The following is a 20,143-nucleotide window of genomic DNA, read 5'->3' on the forward strand; positions in this document are numbered from 1 at the left end:
TTATGTATGATTCTATTTTGTAGGAGTCTATGGATTTTAAGAATATGAATATTGGCATTTAAATTGAAGAATGATATGTAAGACATCTCATATATAATCCTTCGCCTTGCAAGGTAGTTGATAACATTCCAACTCATCAAGTTTAACCTAAATTATATTTTTAAATTTATATCAAGAAAACTTTTCTTCCAGTGATTATCAATAAGAAAAAAAATATTTCAGTAAGGTACAACAGAGTTTTATAGGAAACAGATAATCTTGTGCATTACCAAAATACTTTTTATACCTTCCAAATTTACCACTATATAAAAATGGCTAAAGATTTTAATTTTTTAAATTGTATTTCTTTAGGTTATTTCATAGTTTCACCCAGATTTTTAATGGAGAGGATATTAACACAATCATCCCCAAAGTCTTGTTTTCTGGACAGGGCCTTTTGCAGAGTGAATTGGAATCTTGGCTAGAATGAATAGCCATGGGTTTGCAAGGGCACACGAGCTAAGATGCATCCACCACTTAAGAAGACAGCAGGCTTCCTTCCCTGGCACTGAGCAGGAGCTGCGCACACTGTGGCAGCAGCATTGATGAACATAATAAAAGCTTCAGAAGGGTTTGTTGGGTGACTCCCTAACAAAGCAAAGGCCAGTGGAAGAGTCAGTCTCCAACAGCAACACTCTTTGTAAATAGCACCTGCTTGGCAAGTCAATTCATTCCCTACCAGCTTGTTTGCAGCTACCAAAAGAGGCTTTGGTCTTTGTAGGCAAGACCTTAGAACAGTACCTCTTTAGGGCTTTACCCTATAATTGGAGACATCAATATGCCATGGTAGATGCTGTGGGTTTTCTCTCTTGTGAAATCAGCACTGTGTTTAGAACTATCTCCTAAAAGAAGAAGAAAAAAAATCTCAGAGAGATTTTATTATTCTGGGTTTGTGACAAGGATCTTGTAAGAACCATTATCATGCTGGTTGTTAAGAATTAACACCCTGAGAATCCTCATCACTCAACTTGATCTATTAAATGTACTATCTCTGTCTCAAGTGTATAAGACCTGCCAGATGCACATCACTGGGGATTGGTCATTTTGGAAATAGAAATCCTAGTCCCATCTCTTGGTGTAACTTCATCCTTAAGATTCCTCTGCTCATGTTGCATGTGATTTGACTGTGTAAACTTGATTTCTGGATATAACCCTAAACCCACAAGGAGAAAACTAGTGGTGTTGAGAAAGTTCTCCCTCAGCACTGGCTTAATAAGGACATGACTGCAGTTACAGAAGGAAGAATGCTAGGGAGGAAGAACTTTTGTTCAAGAAAAGTACTTTCAGATAGAAGTTCATTAAAAGGGTCATTTGTCAAACCATCTATAATCTGATGTTGGCTTAATAATTCAGGCAGAATTTTCTTGGGTACAGCCATTTTGCTATGTCACAACATGGGAGAGGAGGGCATTTCCGTTATTACTGAATTACAGTAATTTCAAAAGTATTTCTGCAAACAATTCAAATGCCTAAAATGTTTCTCAGTTAACTTATCCTTATACTGAACTAGGAGTTTTGAAGCATAACAAAGAATTGAGAGAGAGAGAGAGAGAGAGAGAGAGAGAGAGAGAGAGAGAGAGAGAGAGAGACTTTGTGTGTATCTCTGTGTATGTTTGTGTGCGTGCGTGCGTGCGTGCGTGCGTGCATGCGTGCATGTGTGTGTGTGTGTGTGTGTTGTTTGATAAGAGCAAGCGTATTGGTAAAATCAGCCAATTAGGAAAGTCTTAAGTGCATTTTGACTGGACTGCCAAAGTTACTTGCGAAATATTAGACATTGGGAAACATTCCTGTGGACCTCTGTATATCAGTTTTTGGAGGTGATGCCCAATGCTAGTATGCATTCCATGAAGGGGTTTTAGTGGTCAGTTCATAGGAAATTTGATTCTACTATATGCCAATAGTTATTCTTATGTTTCATCTTAATGTATTTTTTGCAAAATATTTCAACATAAATTAAAAATAAAACATGCTAGTATTATGCCTAAAATTGGATCCATCCTCTAATTTAGATTTTTTGGGGACTCTGCTTGCCCAATAATAGACAAGAGGAAAAAATTAAATTATCATACTTTTGAAGTATAATGAATTGAAATATAACTCAATATTATATGTTATTTTTTACCATATATTTTATTATTTACCATAAAACTGAGAAAAAGATAAATTAACAAATATGTTTTAAGGGCACTATTGACTTTCCTAAGAGCTACTAGTAATTATTCCTCCTACAAATAATGAACTTCTGTCATGTCAATCTTAATCAAACTCCAAAAGACAATGTGCTGGGTCTAACAATCTCCTTACCAGTGACTGTGTTTGGGCTTCAATGGCACTGTATGCCATTCATTCCCACTGACTGGTCACTCTAAAACACTTAGTCTCTTGAAAGAAATGCAAATTTGTTGTTGACTTATGCAAAATTTACTTCACATGTTAAAAACAGTTTCAGTGGTTATGAAGAAAGAGTTATTTGGAAAGACTATTGTGCAAAACACATGACCGTTTGAAACAAATAAAATAATTCTGTATAAATTGAATTGTGATATGAATAGGAAATACAAATTAGAAACTTTTGTGAGGAAAAGGCTATGAATTAGTATGATTAGTGTTCTTATGGCTTATCTGCCTTGCTCTGATGTTATTTTATTATTATATGCTGTGTATTCTTTACTATTGGAATGAAGAGAGAAAAGAAAGAAAGTCAATAAAACCAGAGGAAAAACACAAAGTACAGGATCAGATGGAAACACAAGAACACTGCTTCAGGCGTAGAACACATGAGATTAATCTTAGCTGCTACAGTTACTGGTTTACCATGGCAAAGAAAGTCACCCTCACATACACAAATTACTAATGTCTCCAGTGTGAACTAGAAATGATAATGGTACATTTTCAGGAACATGATTTTTAAGGAGAGGGGTTATGTTGAGCAGTTAACCACAATTTTAAATGGTAAATATTCAATAAGACATTAGTACTTGTGAACTGTAATACGAACCAGAATAGAAAGAGAAGTTGAAGGTTTTTTACTTGTATGTTTGTGTGTACCTGCATGCATGCACATGAGCTTGTCCATGCACTGTGGTTTGAACATTTGCTTCCATGCACAATTTTTGTAGAAATTTATCTCACCCCAGTGGAGTACTATAAGAGGTGGGGATTTCACAGAGGTGCCATGTGAGGACTCTGCTCTCATAGATGGAATTAGAACCATGTCACAGGGTTTGGACTGGCTAGAACTCTTTGTTTTCTGCCTTCTGCTACTGAAGGTCAAAAGCCATATTGTAAGAGAGCAGCTGTCACTAGACTAGAATTTGATGACTACTTTATCTCAGAGTCCTGAGCCTCCATACCCATGGAAAAGAAACCTATGCTTTTTATGAATTACACAATTTCAGATATTTTCCTAACACTGTGGAAAGTGGTCATCTTAGCAAATTGACCATTATTCTTATGAGATCAGATGAGTTTGAATGCAAGGGACCAGTTGATTATTGGCATTCCTTCATAAAAGGAGGTGCAAGGGAAGGGTCATTGGACCATCAACTGATATCTAAGCCACTCCCTAGTGTACCTCATAGCCCTTGGTATGCAATTCTACTTTAATTGTATGTGGTTATTTGGCCTGGGGTGGTATTGAGAGCATGTAGAATAAACACTTGATAGGCTTGAGGAGGTTAACTGAATGTATTATATCTATGGAGCTACAAGGAAGTCATAATCTATGCTGGGTAAAGACTTTCCAGTGCAACTGCTTTGAGTTCCTCATAAGGAATGGATAGACATTGTTCATATCTCACAAAGTGAAAGAATTCCCACAACATACAGTTACATGATTAAAGTATTTGAGTTTTCATAGAATTTTGCTGTCAGGTGTGATTTAAACATTCAATCAAATATTTTAATTTTTTCAATGCTAACTTTAATTTGTTTAACATTAATTCTTAAGGCCTTGAATATAGTTACTATAAAAAGCAATACCTATAAATAGCAAATAAGGTAAATCAAATGTATTAAATTATATTTGACTTGAATTTAATTATTTTGATATACTAAGTAATAATCAATTTAAATGTTTTTTTCATAAATGATAAAAAATGTTTAGAACTGAATTCAGCCAGTAGTCCAGAGGTCCTTGAATACTGCCATTTCTCCAGTTTTTTTGACTCATGCAATGCAAGTCTAGGCTATTATCTAAAGTTATAGGACTCTAATTAAGAATCACTGTCCATTAATAATAAGAAATATGAAACATGGATTCTATTCAATTACATTCCCATGTAGAAATCCTAATAGTCTCTTAGTTGTTTTTGTTGTAGAATTTTAGACTGCTTAATTTTCACTGAAACCTCTTTGCTTCTTTCTTAGAGAAATTTTTTTCCTGATCATGGTTAAGGTTGTTATGAACAAATTAACCATATTGTGGCCTATACAGTGGTCAACATGTAGCAAATCCCCAGCTTTAGTAAAATTGACTGTTGAATTACATTGTTTAGCACAATACTTTTCTTTGAAGTGTTAAAATAACAAGATGGATGTTATAATTTCAGTCCAATATTTGAAATCAGCCTAGCATTTATTACAAATTTTTAATATTTTCCTCTCATTCTACTCATCTCAGTTTTCCCCACCTCCCTCCCCATCAAGATCCATCCCTTTCTGTCTCCCCTTGGGGAGGAAAAAAAAGGTAAGCATCTAAGAGACAACATAATACAAGTTATCATAATATAAATCAAAAAACAATTTGGAAAAAGTCAAATCAAGCAGAAGGTGGCAAGTCCAAGAAAACACACAAGAATCAGTGATAAACTTAGAAATGCACTCATTCACAAACTCAAGATTCCCACAAAAACATCAAAACTGAAGCCTAAAATATATGAAAAAGAATTGTAGGAGTTTAAGAGAGAGGTAGAAGAGAGACAGAGAGAAAGAGGCTCCTTCGAAAATGCCTTTGAATTTGTTTCCTTTGGTTCTCTACTCTTGGGCATCGGGCATACTCATTCTGAGATAAAAGGAAAACATGTACTATAAAAACAACAAACCCAACATTTAGTCAAGCATGGTCTTCCATGGATGTGTTGATTAAATACTTGCTTTCTTCTACTGTTTTTTTTTTCTTTCTACTTTATATCTTTCTGTCATCCTTCTTTACAGCCTTTCTTCTACCCTCTCTTTCTGGTTTCTTTTTTCTCTCCTTCTTCCTTTCTTTATTTGACTTACCTTTTCCACTGCTCTGGGAACAAACTCAATGCTTCATATGTGTTTGGCAAGAACTGTACAATTAAGGTATATTCCTAACCCTAAATACTATTTTATGCCTAATGTAGACATTGGTTGATAAGATTTTAAGAATTCATCACAGCAAGCCAGTTATCAGGACTGATTTTCTATAACAGATCACCAATAAAAATTGATTTACAGTTGGGCATTAGAAGTGTACACCTTTAATCCCAAAACTCTGGAGGCAGATGCAGGCAGATCTCTGGGTTTGAGGCCAGCTTGGTCAACAGAGAGAATTTCAGAATAGCCAAGGGTACACAGAGAAATGCTTTCTTGAAAAACCAAAAACAAAAAGAAAATTGACTTACCACATCAAAATATCTATAAGTTTTTTCAGGGTAAGCACTCATAAATAATGACCATGCTTTCAAACATCAAGACTGATATTGGTTTGAGTTAGATTTGTAAATAAAAAATTAAATCCATTATAATTTTATTCTGATAAACTCATATTTTATAACTATTCCTAAATTTTATTAAATTATATAAAATATGACTGATTTTCTTTTATTCCTTTTTAGTCACTTAGCCAATACAATACCTTGGTGAGACTACCAATTCTTGAAATCATTAGTGTATATTTTAATCATAAACATTCATAATCTTTTAATCTCAAAGAGGTAAAATTCAGTTAAAACCTGATGACACCTTTATACATTTTCACCTGAATGAAGAATTAAGAAAAAATTTACTTGTGCAGTTGGGCAAACTTCCAGACCATGTTCCGTTGGCCGTGCACTGTCGAACAGAGGGTCCCGAAAGGATATAGCCTTCCATGCAGGAATAAATAACAGAACTGGAGAATGTTGTACCATCAATTCGAAAAACCTTCCCATTTGCTGTTGTTCCCGGGTTGCCACACTGTACAGCTGTAAAAACAGACGGTCCATGAGTGTGTTCAAAAATAATGCAAATAGAGATCCTTTCACAAAGAGGTAACGCCTAATGTTCCTTGAAAAATATCCAAAGTAATAATAAAATTTGCCAAACTTTGCAATGAAAAATCTTCCCAAGTAGCTGAAATTCAAGATGACTTTATGTTGATTTTGTTGGCTTAATTACTAGATTTCAAATCAAATAACTTTTTTAAAAACTGTTAGTGTTAGTAGTTTTAGTACAACTATTGCAAAGAAAAGTAATCATTTAAAGAGGGTTGCCTTCCGATTCCATAAAGTTCTTCTTTTGCCTTAAAACCAATTCATAAAAATTTAGAAAATTAAGAGAAAGAATAATATGCAATATATTTATTAGATCTATATTTCTTGAGAATAGTTGTTTTATATATAATTTAAATATTGTACACATTCATGCACATTTTCCATAAATATATAACATTTGCATTGTTATATTTCCTCTCTTTAGGCAATTGAGCACATATAAAAAACAAAGTAAATAGAAAGCAACCAAGTAAGTTTTCAATAAAAATCACAAATTCACATTGTCTTAAAGATTAATAAGCTAATGAAAATAAATATACTGTATGACCCTGCTATTCTACTTCTTATCACAGGCCAAATGACTTAAAATCCTAGCACCAGATACTTATGTATCAGCCATGTTCATTTCTACTTTATCTACAATACTAGCAAATGAAAATATTAAATGTCCTTTAACTGATGAATGGATTATGAAAATGTGGTATATATTCAAAATGTGGAATACTATTCATCTGTAAAGAAATATAAAATTATGAAAGCTACAGGTAAATCCACACAACTAAAAAATATTATAAAGCATGAGGGAATTCAGGCCCAGGAATTCCATATATCCTCACTTAATTTGTGAATCCTATCTTCAAATCTCTAGATGTGAGTACATATCATAGCTTATCAGGAAAAACCAAGAAACTAAAGGAGGATCATGCATTGGAGGAGGTTCTTAGAGAGGAATAGTAGGTCACAAATGTTATAAAGTGAAAAATGGAGAAATGTGAGGCCAGAGGGATAGAGTGAGATGGAGAGAAGTGGGATGTTTGAAAGTGATACCAGTAATTGTTTGATATATAGATTTGTGGTAACAATGTTCTCCCAGCAGCAATAGATGATTCAAACAAAATCTCCAATACCTGGCGTGGCATATATTTCTTTTTTCAGTTGTTGGTCGGGGGTTTCAAAAGATTTCAATCAATATTGACTATAGCTAGTGCCCTTATTTGCCTCCCAGAAATTGAAGGTAAGCTGACCTTCTAGTATTCTGGCTCTTTCTACCACATCTTTGGTAATGTTTCCTGGGCTATAGAGGCAGGAACTGTGACATAAAGGTATCTGTTGGTGTTATAATCAGTAGTTCACTGCATTGTGTTCAATTTTGATTTTCTGTAATGGTCTCTATTTGTTGTAAAAATAACCTTACTAATGAAGAGTAGTAACTACTCTTGTCTGAAAGTATAAGAATAAAATGTAGAGTGCAGTAGGGAATTATACCGGTCTGGCAAATTTGTCCATGAATTATACAACTGAAACTAGTCAACATCACAAAAGATGTGTTGAAAAGATTCTAAGAGCCAGAATCTCAGGAAGTCAGCTATCAAACAGTTTCTTCTTGAAATGGCTACATAAATAAGACCAGAACAATTCCAGTATCATTCATTGGACATGGAAGGTGGGAAATCTCATGGGATCTGTGGTTGTTTAAATAGGTGTAGGTCCCAGAATGCTTGGCCTGTTGAGAGTGGCACTATTAGGAGATGGGGCCTTGTTGGAGGAAGCATGCCACTGTGGACGTGGGCTTTGAGGTCTCATTTATGCTCAAACCATGCCCAATGGCACAGTTCACTTCCTGTTGTCTGCAGATTAAGATGCAGAACTCTCAGCTCCTTCTCCAATACCACGTCTGCATGAATGCCACCTTCCATGATCATAATAGACTAAACCTGTGAACTAAGGTAGCCTCAATTTAATGTTTTCCTTTATAAGAGTTGCCATGGTCATGGTGTCTCTTCACAGTGATAGAAACCCCAACTAAGGCAGAAGTTGGTACCAAGGGTCTGGGGTATTATAATAGCCTGGACCATGCTTTCATTTGGAGGACTTTGGAATTTGGTACTTTGAGTTAGGTAAGCAGTGTATGGCTTTAAGCACTGGCTAGTGGGTCATACTAGTAAGGACATGGAAGATGGTGGTACCGAGAGTTTTCTGAACTGTGGGGGCCTGCCTCATGAGGTTGCAGAGGAGAGGAATTTTCGTGTGTTTCATAGAGATTGTTTTCATCATATTTTGGTGAAGAATGCCTCTGGATTTTGCCCTTGTCTAAAGAGTCTGCCTAAGGCTAAAGTGAGAGATTTGGATTAATTCTGTTGGGAGAGGAAATCAAAACAACCTAGTATAGACTCTGCCATGTGGCTCTTAGTGTTAACTCTAATAAAGACTTATAATGAAAAGGAGCAAGCTGAGCACGTAAAAATATAAAACACACAATATGAGGAAAAAAGGAACAAGAAGGGAAAGAGAGCTAAATCGTGTGTTCAAGGAGATAAACAGATTAAGAAATGGAATAAAAGGAATAGTGACCTCAAGGCAAGACCCCACCCAGCTAAACCCTCAACTTGTTTAAAGGAATTAAAGAACAGTTTAGGTTCAGGAGTTGAGATACACACCTTTAATTCCAGTACTCAAGAGACAGAGGCAGGTGGACCTCTGAGTTTGAGGCCAGTCTGGCCCACAGATCAAGTTCCAGGGTAGCCAGGCTTAGACAGTAAAGGAAATCATCATAAACAAAAAGCTGGTGACGATGTAACTGAACAAGGGAGCCATGTTCCAACCCCAGGAAATAGTAGAACTTGGCAGCTTCAGTCATATGCTTCTGGATGGAGAGTCCATAGTAGAAGAAAGGAGTTATGGAATCTCCTCTGCTACTAAGGAAAGCTATTGAGGCCAGGCAAATGTCTGGGATATCTCTGAATGGAGGCCTAGAGAGTTCATTATGTGATGCTGTGAAAGTGAAGTATAAATTGCCTTGGCAATCCCAAGATATTAGAGCTGCTTGAGTCACATGATACCTGATGAGGAAAGCTATTAACGGAGAGTGGAACCAGCTCAAGAGAAAGTAGAGTGTTGCAGTCAACAAAGATGAAAGGAGTTGGAAATCTGAAGAGTGGATTTTTGGTGGTTTTTTTTTTTTTTTTTTTTTTTTTTTTTTTTTTTTTTTTTTTTTTTTTTTTTTTTTTACTTCAGACATGGACATGTAGAGTTTGGAGTTTGCTCAGCTGGTTTTGGTCTTGGTTTGGTCCAGTATTTCCTCATTATCTTCCCTTTAGTCCCTTTTAGAATGGTAATGAATATCCTGTGCCATTATATGTTGTAATTATGTGATCTGTTATTTGATTTTAATTGTATAGGTAATTACAGTTAAGAGATTGAATGAATCTCAGAAGAGACTTTGAACTTTGGAATTTAAAACATTGTTGAGACTGTGATAGACTATGGCAACTTTTGAAGTTTGTCTAAATGCATTTTACATTATGTTATGGCTATAAACCTATGAGAGCCAGGGTGTGGAATGTGGTGGTTTGAATGGGTATGGCCCCTATAGACTCATGTGTTTGAATGCTTAGCTGACAGACACTGGCAACATTAGGATGTAAGGCCTTGTTGGAGTAGTTGTGGCCTTGTAGGAGGAATTGAGCTTTGAGGTCTCATATATGCTCAAGCCAAGCCCAGTGACACAGTTCACTTCCTGTGGCTTGCAGATTAAGATGCAGAACTCTCAGCTTCTTCTCCAGTATCATGTCTTCCTACATGCTACTCTCCATGATGAAAATGGACTAAACCTCTAATTGTAAGCTAGCCGCAATTAAATGTTTTTCTTTCTAAGAATTGCTATGGTCATGGTGTCTCTTCACAGCAATACAAGAAAAGATCTCATCCCCAGACAAAGAATTTTAGGCAACTAATGACTCCTGGGAGAGAAAGAATTAACCTCTCCCTGGGATGAGTCTCCTTACTGGTTACCCAACACAAAATGGTCAGTTCTGAAACTATAGAGACACAAACAATAAAAATGGACTCAGCATGTTCCATTTATATATTTGTGTATACTTATATGTACATACATATGTTTAAATATATGTACATAGTAATAATATTTAAAGAAAAAGAGCCTATCAATTTGAGGGTGGGTGCTTGGAAGGAGTTGGAATGATGGTATCTATAAAGGGGTGGAGTAAGAAAAGAGAAAGGTGAAAGTCATGTAATTCTATTTTAATTAAAAATATATTAAAATAAATAGTGTTTTGTAGCATAACATTGTTTTCAATTTCTGGTAGATAAAAATTGTAAACTATCATTCCATATGGTATCATTTCTTTAAGGATTTCATTATCTCTAGTAAAGAAATATATCAGACTACTGACATCATAATTATATAACTATTTTGTCATATAATTATCAAATATAGTAATAAAAATTGCTATGTGCATATGGAAGTGAGAGAACTACTTCCAGGAGTCAGTTCTCTTATCACTTGTTTGAGTCAAGGCAATAGAAATCAGCTTGTCAGTGTTAGTGGTGAGCACCTTTACCCACCAAACCATCTTATCAACCAATCTTGAAAGGTCTTAAAATTCTAGTTTTGTATCTACATGGTAATTTCATATTGTAACTTTAAGTATTGTTTTTAAAAAAAATTACTGATTGATTACATCAAGAAATTATGATTAACAGTGCTTATTTTTCTGAGGCAAGCTTAGGGGCAAACTGCTTTCAAGAAGATGTGTAGCTTACAATGCCCCATGCACCAAAAACTATATCTGATTATCAAATAATACATCATTGATTTATGATTGATTTTACTGTAGGTTATGGTAGTTTTATTTTTAGTTCCTTTTCAAGTCTGCTAAAATACTTTTAGTAATTTATATACAACCACTATTAAAATTATTATTTTTTTATGTATGCTAGAATAAATATATCTCTTATGTGCACATGCAAACAAAGAATGTTAACATCAGTCTTTACTACATCTATTCAGTATTTTGTTTTACAGAAAACAGATGGCTGAGAATTTACTTATATAGAATGTCGCATTTTTGATAGCACCTTAATTGTTATTACAATTAAGAAGACCTTGGAAGATAATTTAAGAACTTCAAAAGCTGGCTATCTATTTTCTGTATATTATTCAGCTACTTCATTCTTTACTTCCACTCTGTATAACATCTGACTTTCTGAAGGTTATAGGATTCACTCAAGCTAAAAATGATAAGTATATGTTTTACTACAGTATGAATACTAATCTTAAATATGATAAAAATATATCTATAATACAGTCAATCAACAGCAAAGCAGTGTTCTATGGAAACCATTTCTGTTACTAAATCAGTAGGTTTGGTACAACGTCAGGTAAGTCTTCTGGTAAGTTGGCACGTTTTGCTTTCAAAATGAAGCAATGACAAGAATAAGATAATTCTTCTAGGGCAGTTTTTAACTACATTTCAGTGTCCATCATTAAACATACATGAATAACAATTATGAGCTTAACACATTAGCAATCTTAGCAACAAAAATTGTGTTCTACAAATAGTAACTTGGTCTAAGTATTTTTATTCCATTTGTCTCAGAAGACAAACATAATTATGAAGCTGGATGTGAGAACAAGTTATTTTTACTACTGTGTACACTACAAATAAATAGGATAAAAAGAAATTTCTGGCAGTATTTTTGAGTTTTTCACTCAAAATGCTTGATATTTTGTATATATATATATATATATATATATATATATATATAATTTTAATTTTACATCCAGACTGCAGTTACTCCTCCCTTATCTCCTCCCATTCCCTTCCCCCTACGTCCTCCCTCATCCTCTCTTTCTCTTTTTCTATTCAGAAATGAACAGGCCTCCCATGGGTATCAACAAAGCATAGCATATCAAGTTGCCATTAGACTAAGCTCCTCCCCATGTATTAAGGCTGGACAAAACAATCCAGTATGAGGAATAGATTCCCAAGAGCCAGCCAAAGCATTAGGGACAGCCCTTGCCCCTATTGTTAGGAGTCCCACAAGTAGACCAAGCTACATAACTATCACATATATGTGGAGGGCCTAGGTTAGTTCCATACAGACTCCCTGGTTGTTGGTCAGACTCTGTGAATTTGTAAGAGTCAGATTAGTTGTTCATGTGGGTTTTCTTGTGATGTTCTTAATCCCTTTGGCTCCACAATCCTTTTTCCCTGTGTTCAGTAGGATTCCTCAAGCTCAGCCTAATGTTTGACTGTGGATCTCTGTTATCTGTTTCCATCAGTTACTGGATGAAGACTCTCTGATAACAACTATGAGCGTCATCAATCTGATCACAGGAAGTGGCCAATTTAGGCTATGTATCCTCTATTGCTGGGAGTATTAGCTGGGGTCTTCCTCATAGATTCGTGGAGTTACACTTGCATCAATTCAGGAACAGGTTTTTGTTTTGTTATTTGTTTTTTTCTTTTCTCATATATTAACCAGTTTCCCCTCCCTCTAGTTTTCAAGTTCACCCCACACATCCCATTTACCCAAATTCTACTCTTCCTCCATTTCCTTTCAGAAAAGAGTAGGCTTCCAAGGCACATCAACCAAACATGGCATAACACATTACAGTATGACTAGGCACAAACCCTCATATCAATATGGGCAAGGCAACCCAATAAGAGGAAAAGGGGGTGTATTGTTTTTAAATGACCAAAGATGTTTCCATAAAATTATCATTCATAATTATCTGACAGAAGTGTCAATAAAACATTTTGTTCTAAGATGGGGATCTGAAAGTTATAGTCATATTAGTCTATAGCAGTATAGAAAGAGTGCCCAGGTGATTTTAAGTACACATTAAATTAGAATGCCATACTGGTCAGCCTTTCATTGGTGTGAAAACATACCTGACCTATACAACTTAAAGGGCAAAGGATTTATTTTGGCTCATGGGTTCAGAAGTTTTAGCATAAAGCCAAATGGCTCCACTATTAGAGGTTTGTGGTGAATGAGAGTATCCTGAGGGTGTCTGTGGGTCTAGGAAAGCAAAGTTTCTTACTTTGAGGTGAAAAGGAGGGAGGAAGACTGGAGCCAATATTCACCCTTCAAAAGCATGCACCTAGCTACCTGCTTCTTATAACTAGGGCCAACTTCCATAATCCTATCAGCTCCAATAGTCTGCTGAGATTTTAATTTGTTGGTCATTTATTAAAACCATTGCAGGGATCAGAACTTTTGTGATCCAATCCAATCACTGGAAATATCCTCAAGGACATACTCAGAGATATATTTTACAACTTTTTCAGTTCAATGTAATTGATAATCAGACTGAGATACTATTAGCGCTCTTAGTATTGTTAACTTCAACTTGAGATTACCTTTGCACTCCGGCTGTCTCCCAGTCCAGCTGCCATTGGATAAACATGTTCTTTCTTCTGAGCCATAAAGGATATAGCCAGTATCACAAGCAAAGCGTACAGTGCTTTTAGTTCTGAAATCACTTTCCTGTCTAGAGCCATGACCAGGAGTACCTGGATCCCCACATGTACCAGTAGCATCTCCTAGATGCAGAAAAGTGCAAATTAATTTATTATGATATGCATTTGTTAAGTTCACAAATTAGGCCAATTGGCTTGTAGGCGTTAATTTTGTGCATGCTATTTTCACATAACTTCACTGCATTGAAATGGATCTCACTTGTCTACATTCATGTGAAAACACAAATGAAAAAGTAAACGGTTACTGAGCATTAAGCTATTTTCCTTATTGGAGATTTGTAGACATAATCTTAAAAGGGTACAGATATTTCATTATTATTCCCAGAATCTAGTTAGTAATGGAACTGATGGAAAATTTATGTGACAGAACAATGGATTCAACAGACAATACATTCATACAAAATTTGAAAGACTGGATTCTGTAATCACATAATTCATTTGCTGGATCATCTAATTATTAATACATTTTCAGCTGTTATTCTGGAACTACTGCATGTGAGAAACATGCAAATCTCATAATAGAATTATTCTTATACATTTAAAATTTCTCATTTTAAATTTCTCTTCTAATGACTGTCAGCAAAGAGATATCGACCAACTGCTTTTTTTTTCAATGTGTGAAAATGCAGAAATAAGTTGTAAATAGCCCTGAGGTAGAAGCTGGGTATCTATTTTGCAAAAGGATTTCACTCTCATCACTTGGTTCTTGTCTTTTTCTTTCCATGTCACTGCTTTCTCAGTCTCTACACTATTTAAATATTTCTAACCACAGGATACATAGTACTAATACAGAAACCAAGAGAGGGAGAGAAAGATTGATTGACTGTGAGGGCACTTAGCATACTTTCTAAATGCCCTTTCTGACATATTCTAACATGGTCTGTGTGGAATCCTTCCTTTAAATTCCTCTTTTACCTCTGATGTAATGCTAATTACTACTCACATTTTCAAGTCATTGTTTACTGTTTAGACATATGCAATAGTTTATTCTTTGTTCAGTTTTAAGTTTTTAATGTACTATATACATAAGGAAGAGAATGTTTATATGTACAATTGGTCTTCTGGGAATTTATTTATTATGAGTAAGTTAAAATAATGCCAATTTTTCATGGCAGACAGTTTTTAATGTATGCAAATTTGTAGGTTAAGTTTGAAGTGCTAAACAAAAACTACATAGAGACTTGCCAGTACTTAGAAGATGTGAATGCAATCATTTCACCTTTTCCACTTCTAAACGGAAAGCAATGTAAAACTAATACTAATGATTTCCCTCCCTGGTCTCTACAAAGTAAAATTACATAAAAGGATGGATTCATATGTAAATTTTGTAAACTATAGAAAAATAGCATCATATCTACTTATTGGGGCAACATAAATAGTATCAACCAGAGAGCTATTCTATATCTAAAGTTTACATGTTTCTAAAGAAAACAAATGTTATAAATCATGATAAAATGCATGAAATACTCTGTCTACTGGTTATTAATACAATCTCAGTTTCATATTCATTGATTTAGAGAGAACTGCGATAGTTATAAAGAATTAACATATATGATGTCCATATAAATAAATAAAGTTGGTATTAATACATTGCTTTCATAAGATTTGTTAGATTATCTCAGTTAAAAACATTTAGGAATTTTTTAAATCTAGCCACTAGGTAATTCTTGCTTAGAAAGAAATAGAATTGAATTCTGATGTAAATTAATCATATAACTTAGGAAAATCAAATTTGATATTTACTAAAATAAAATGTCTACTTTAGCATAAGAAGTTACACAATCTTTATGAATTCATACAGAAACATATCCTAAAACCACATAATTGTTTACATAGGGCACAGTACAATCTAAAACACATACTTGAAATTTAGCATCTAGAGCAGAGGTCCTCAACCTGTGGGTCATGACCCCTTGGGATTCATCAACCCTTTTATGGGTTCACATCAGATATCCTGCCTGTCAGATATTTAAATAAAGATTCACAACAGTAGCAAAACTACAGTTATGAAGTCACAAAGAAAATAATTTTATGCTTGGGGTCACCACAACCTGAGGACCTGTATTAAAGAGTCTTAGCATTACAGTTTGAGAACCACTGCACTGGAGAATCAGCATTCCTTGGCCTCTCAACTCACAATACCCCTTACAAGCATCCTAATAAATGATTTTCAATCTTCACTTATATTTTTGAAGGAATGCTGAAGTCCTTAGAGTACACTCTATGGATTAGTAATTATAATGTAATTTATGACACACACTGTTCCATTTTCCAGTGGTACCTGAGCAATGAGGCTGCGATCCACTCCAATGTCCATTTAACTGGCAAGTCCTGGATGCCTGGCCTAGAAGAGAGCGCTTTCCTGTGCAGGAATAGTGAACTGTTGACCCAAAAGTATACTTCTCTCCAGACAGGACTGCATTTGGTGGAATGCCAGGGTGTCCACAGTCAATCACTACAATACATAATTATTGAATATAAAATTTTTTTATATCTCCTATCGAACCACCCAAATCAGCTTGTTTACAAAATAAAAGTAATTTTTCTATTCAAACATATTAAAGCCATTTCCAACCAGCAGTCTGAGGACCACATGTGACCAAAGTAAAATATGACTATAGATGAATACAAAATCAGAAATTTACTTAAAACATTGTGATCATTTATTTGTTTGTTTGTATAGAAATTTGCATTTCTCAACTGTAAACTTTGTAGATGGCAGCATTATGTTGCTATGTCAGAAGATTAATTTACAGATAACCTTAAGATGGACACATCTTAGTCTTCTTTATTTTCTCTAGAAAATATACACCTAACTTTATAAAATTTAGCTCTTTAAATATAAAATAGATGTCATAGTCACAGGAACTATTGGATTAAATGATTCATCCTGAGGATGAGTTTAACAGAAACATGTAAGTATATGCAATCATGTTTGTGTTACCATAACAAGGTGTGGTTGTAGTGACTGTAATGGGAGAAGGATGTACAGTTTATTTAGAACCCTGAGGTAGATAGACTAAATAAAAATGTAAGGAAGCCAACTGTGGTTGAAGGTTGGACCATACAAACTATTAAAAGAGAAGTATTTTGAGAATAAAATAGATGGAGAAAAGATGTTCTATGATTGACAATCTACCTGAGTCTGGGGCCAATTCATCCCAGATGCCATACAAAGAAAAGATTCAAGGACTTGACATTCAAAATATTTCTTAGGATAGAAGAATCAAAGTGCAAAGAGAGAAACTTTGGAAATTAGTGCACATTCATTATTAAATCAAGCTTAGAAAAAGATACAGAGCTATCCTCAAGCTATTCTAGAACAATAAAATGTACAAAAGGAGACATGGACTACAAAGACAACTTCAATATTTAGCAAACTTCTCTAGTGTCACATATTAATCAATAAAGCCAAAGGTCTATTGACCTAAAATAAAATAAATATAAAGAATTTAACATTTATATCTTCTCAAAAATTTTAATATGAATGGTTTATTTATAAAGATTATGTAAGCAAATTATTCAAATCACTGGGTCAGTCTGCTAAAAGAAGTACTATATATCTTATTTAGCAGGTCACATAAATAAATTAGTTACATAGAATCAGAAATTTTAGGGACAGAGTGAAAACTGTTTTTCCAGTGTACATAAGTATTGTCACAATTTTGACTAAATCTTTCCTCATAAACATAAAAGAAATTTATCTTAATAAAATGTGATTTCAATATAATTTTATTATTTATTATATCCAAAAGTTACTTGCACAGTCATTTCTTGACACATTAATTCATCCTTTTATAAAATTTTTCCCTATCTTACCATGTCCAGTCAATTTTAGACTTTTCAATCGACTGAATGAGAATGATGTCCACTTCTATCGTACAAACTTTGGATTTATAACTTTTTAATATATATATATATATATATATACACACACACACAACCATGTCTGTGTGTACATGTGCCACAGCACAAATGCAGAATTCAGAGGACATCTTGTTAGGAATGCATTCTAACCTAAGGGTTAACTTTCCCTGGAACTTCTGGCTGAATCTCCTGTCTGGTTCTTCTATCTAACTGTAGGAATGCACTGAACACATCTTCATTCCACTACATCTGGCATTTATCCTTGAGTTCTAAGGTTCGAAGTTAAATCATTGAGCAATCTCTGCAGACATATTAAATTATTTTAATACAAATGTGGATTATATATATTATATATATTTCTATAAAATATTGTATTTATGTTCTAAACTTCTAATGAGAAAAATTACAAAAACCTTTTGTTCAGTGTTCACTGAAGTACAAATCATGCATATTATCTGTTATTAAAGTTAATTTGGGTCTTTATGTGATGAATATTTAAGAATGAAAAATTTTAATTAGTACTGTTTTTTAAAACCTCAAGTATTCTGACGAACCAATAGCTTCTCATATTAACACTTAAGTAGGGCCAAACAATAGTTTAATATTGATACAAAATAAAAATACCCTTGCCTCTAAAACAATAATAATATAGAGAATGAATACTTGTTTCTCATTATCTATTTTTTATCAAAACCCAAAAAAAATGATAGAGAAATAGCTATCACATTAATATTTGTTTGTAGCAATTTCCCATAAGATAAAATCCTCCATCATGCAGGGAAGTTCACTGAGACACACTGTTCTAAAGGGAGGTCAGACATCCATTCTGCATGGAAATTCTTTTAGCTTAGGAATTAAAAAGTCCCGGAAACTGACCAGATTCTATAGTCCTCTACCAAGTAAATACAAGCCATAAGGACTGCCAAGAGACACACTCTCAGACAAAGAGCTAAAAGTGACTCACGTCAGCCAAGCAACCTGGAAGAACCTGTAAAGGTCTCCTACTATCTGAGCTGCCTGAAAGAAACAGCCTACAATCCAGTTAAGCTTTACGCAGGTTGGACAATTCAGCTTTCTTTAGCTGTCACTCATAGTGGAGTGGATTTTAGGTGGTGCACCTGTCTATTGGTCATTTCTGCTTCTGTTTTAACCCTCATTCAATTCACTGTACAAAATACCATCGTTGGTTTCCATACTTTGGTCTCTGATGGTTTCCTCTCGGGGTTAAATAAATGTTTGTTCCCTTCTTTCTAGCAATAGGGCTAATACTACAGAATATTATAGAAGACTTCATATATTTTAGAAAAGAAAATTATATTATAAAAAAACTTTTACACAAAGAATTTGCAAAACATGTAGATATGTAGTTTTGAAACAAATTAATCAATTCAGTCAATGCACTTTCTTCTGATGTATAGTTTTGACTATATCATGGCAATAAACATCAATATTGTTTTTTATAGGAATAATTCATATTATCTACTTACTGATACATTCTGGTAAAGGTTTGTCCCATTGTCCATTTGGCTGGCATATCAAAACTGAAGAGCCAAATAAAAAATATCCTGGGTTACAGTCATAGAATACCACAGTGCCGTAGGTGAAATTCCCATGTTCTATTTTGCTTTCTCTTTTAGAATTGGCTGGAATTCCAGGATCGGAACAATTGACCACTAAAAAAGTGAAAAGTTAGTTTGAGAAGAATATAAATATATCAGGGTATAACTCTGTTGAAATTTTTAAAACTTAGTTTCAGAATTAAAGTCAGTCAAGTAAACAAAGTATTCCAGAAATCTGGTTAATCCATGAATTATTGAAATAATAGTCTGAAATTCATGTAGGTGGAAACAAAGGAAAAATTTTCAGTATTGTTGAGGAACATAGTAAGTCGTAAGAATTATGTTAAATATAGATTAAGAATCATCCCACTTAAAATATTTTTGTTGAATACACAAGAGAAAGTGGAAAAAAATTATTTTTGACAAAATGATCTTTTTAATATTTCATTGAAAAATAGGAATTTACTAAAGAATGCTCTTTAATCTGTTACTATTGAGTAAACAAAAAAAAATATGCAAATAGCATGGCAATCCCGGGACATTTTGCCAAAGTACAAAGAAATAAATACCAAAAGCACATTTCAGGAATCATGAAGGGAAATGCAATTTAAAATGATCTTAAGTACTGTATATATGCTCTCAGAAACAGCTGTAACCTAATAATATTAAGCAGAAAGAAAGTCTTCGAGTTTAAGACACTCAAATAAGAAAGGGGTGAAACTTCACAGGTTGCCATCCCTAGATAAAGAAATACAGGAACTAATAACTGCTAAGAGAGGGAGAAGTAGTTTTTCTGAGGATGATCCCCTAATTAGTTAAGCAATATAAAGTGATAAAGTAGTAAGCCATATCCAGACAAACATCAAAAACAGATTCTGCAGGCTGTATTTACTTATTTGTGGATAGGGAATAAATCCCCAAACCTTGAGAGTGAATCGAGGACATGGGAGGG

At 34.2% G+C, this 20,143-nt stretch overlaps 1 protein-coding gene across 6 annotated transcripts in view; it reads right to left on the bottom strand.

Annotated features, from left to right (window-relative positions):
• The window catches only part of Csmd3 (CUB and Sushi multiple domains 3), a 1,154,880-nt gene that overhangs the window by 40,904 nt on the left and 1,093,833 nt on the right, over positions 1–20,143 (bottom strand). For all 6 annotated transcript variants that reach the window (XM_028867965.2, XM_028867960.2, XM_028867959.2 and 3 more), the window contains 4 exons: positions 19,120–19,305; positions 16,047–16,220; positions 13,646–13,828; positions 6,012–6,188 (listed from right to left, as the gene is read on the bottom strand). In XM_028867965.2, coding sequence (XP_028723798.1) covers positions 6,012–6,188; positions 13,646–13,828; positions 16,047–16,220; positions 19,120–19,305 — 720 coding nt within the window. The remainder of the gene's footprint in view (positions 1–6,011; positions 6,189–13,645; positions 13,829–16,046; positions 16,221–19,119; positions 19,306–20,143) is intronic.

This window comes from Peromyscus leucopus, chromosome 20 (assembly GCF_004664715.2).
Source record: "Peromyscus leucopus breed LL Stock chromosome 20, UCI_PerLeu_2.1, whole genome shotgun sequence".
Lineage (NCBI taxonomy): Eukaryota > Metazoa > Chordata > Mammalia > Rodentia > Cricetidae > Peromyscus > Peromyscus leucopus.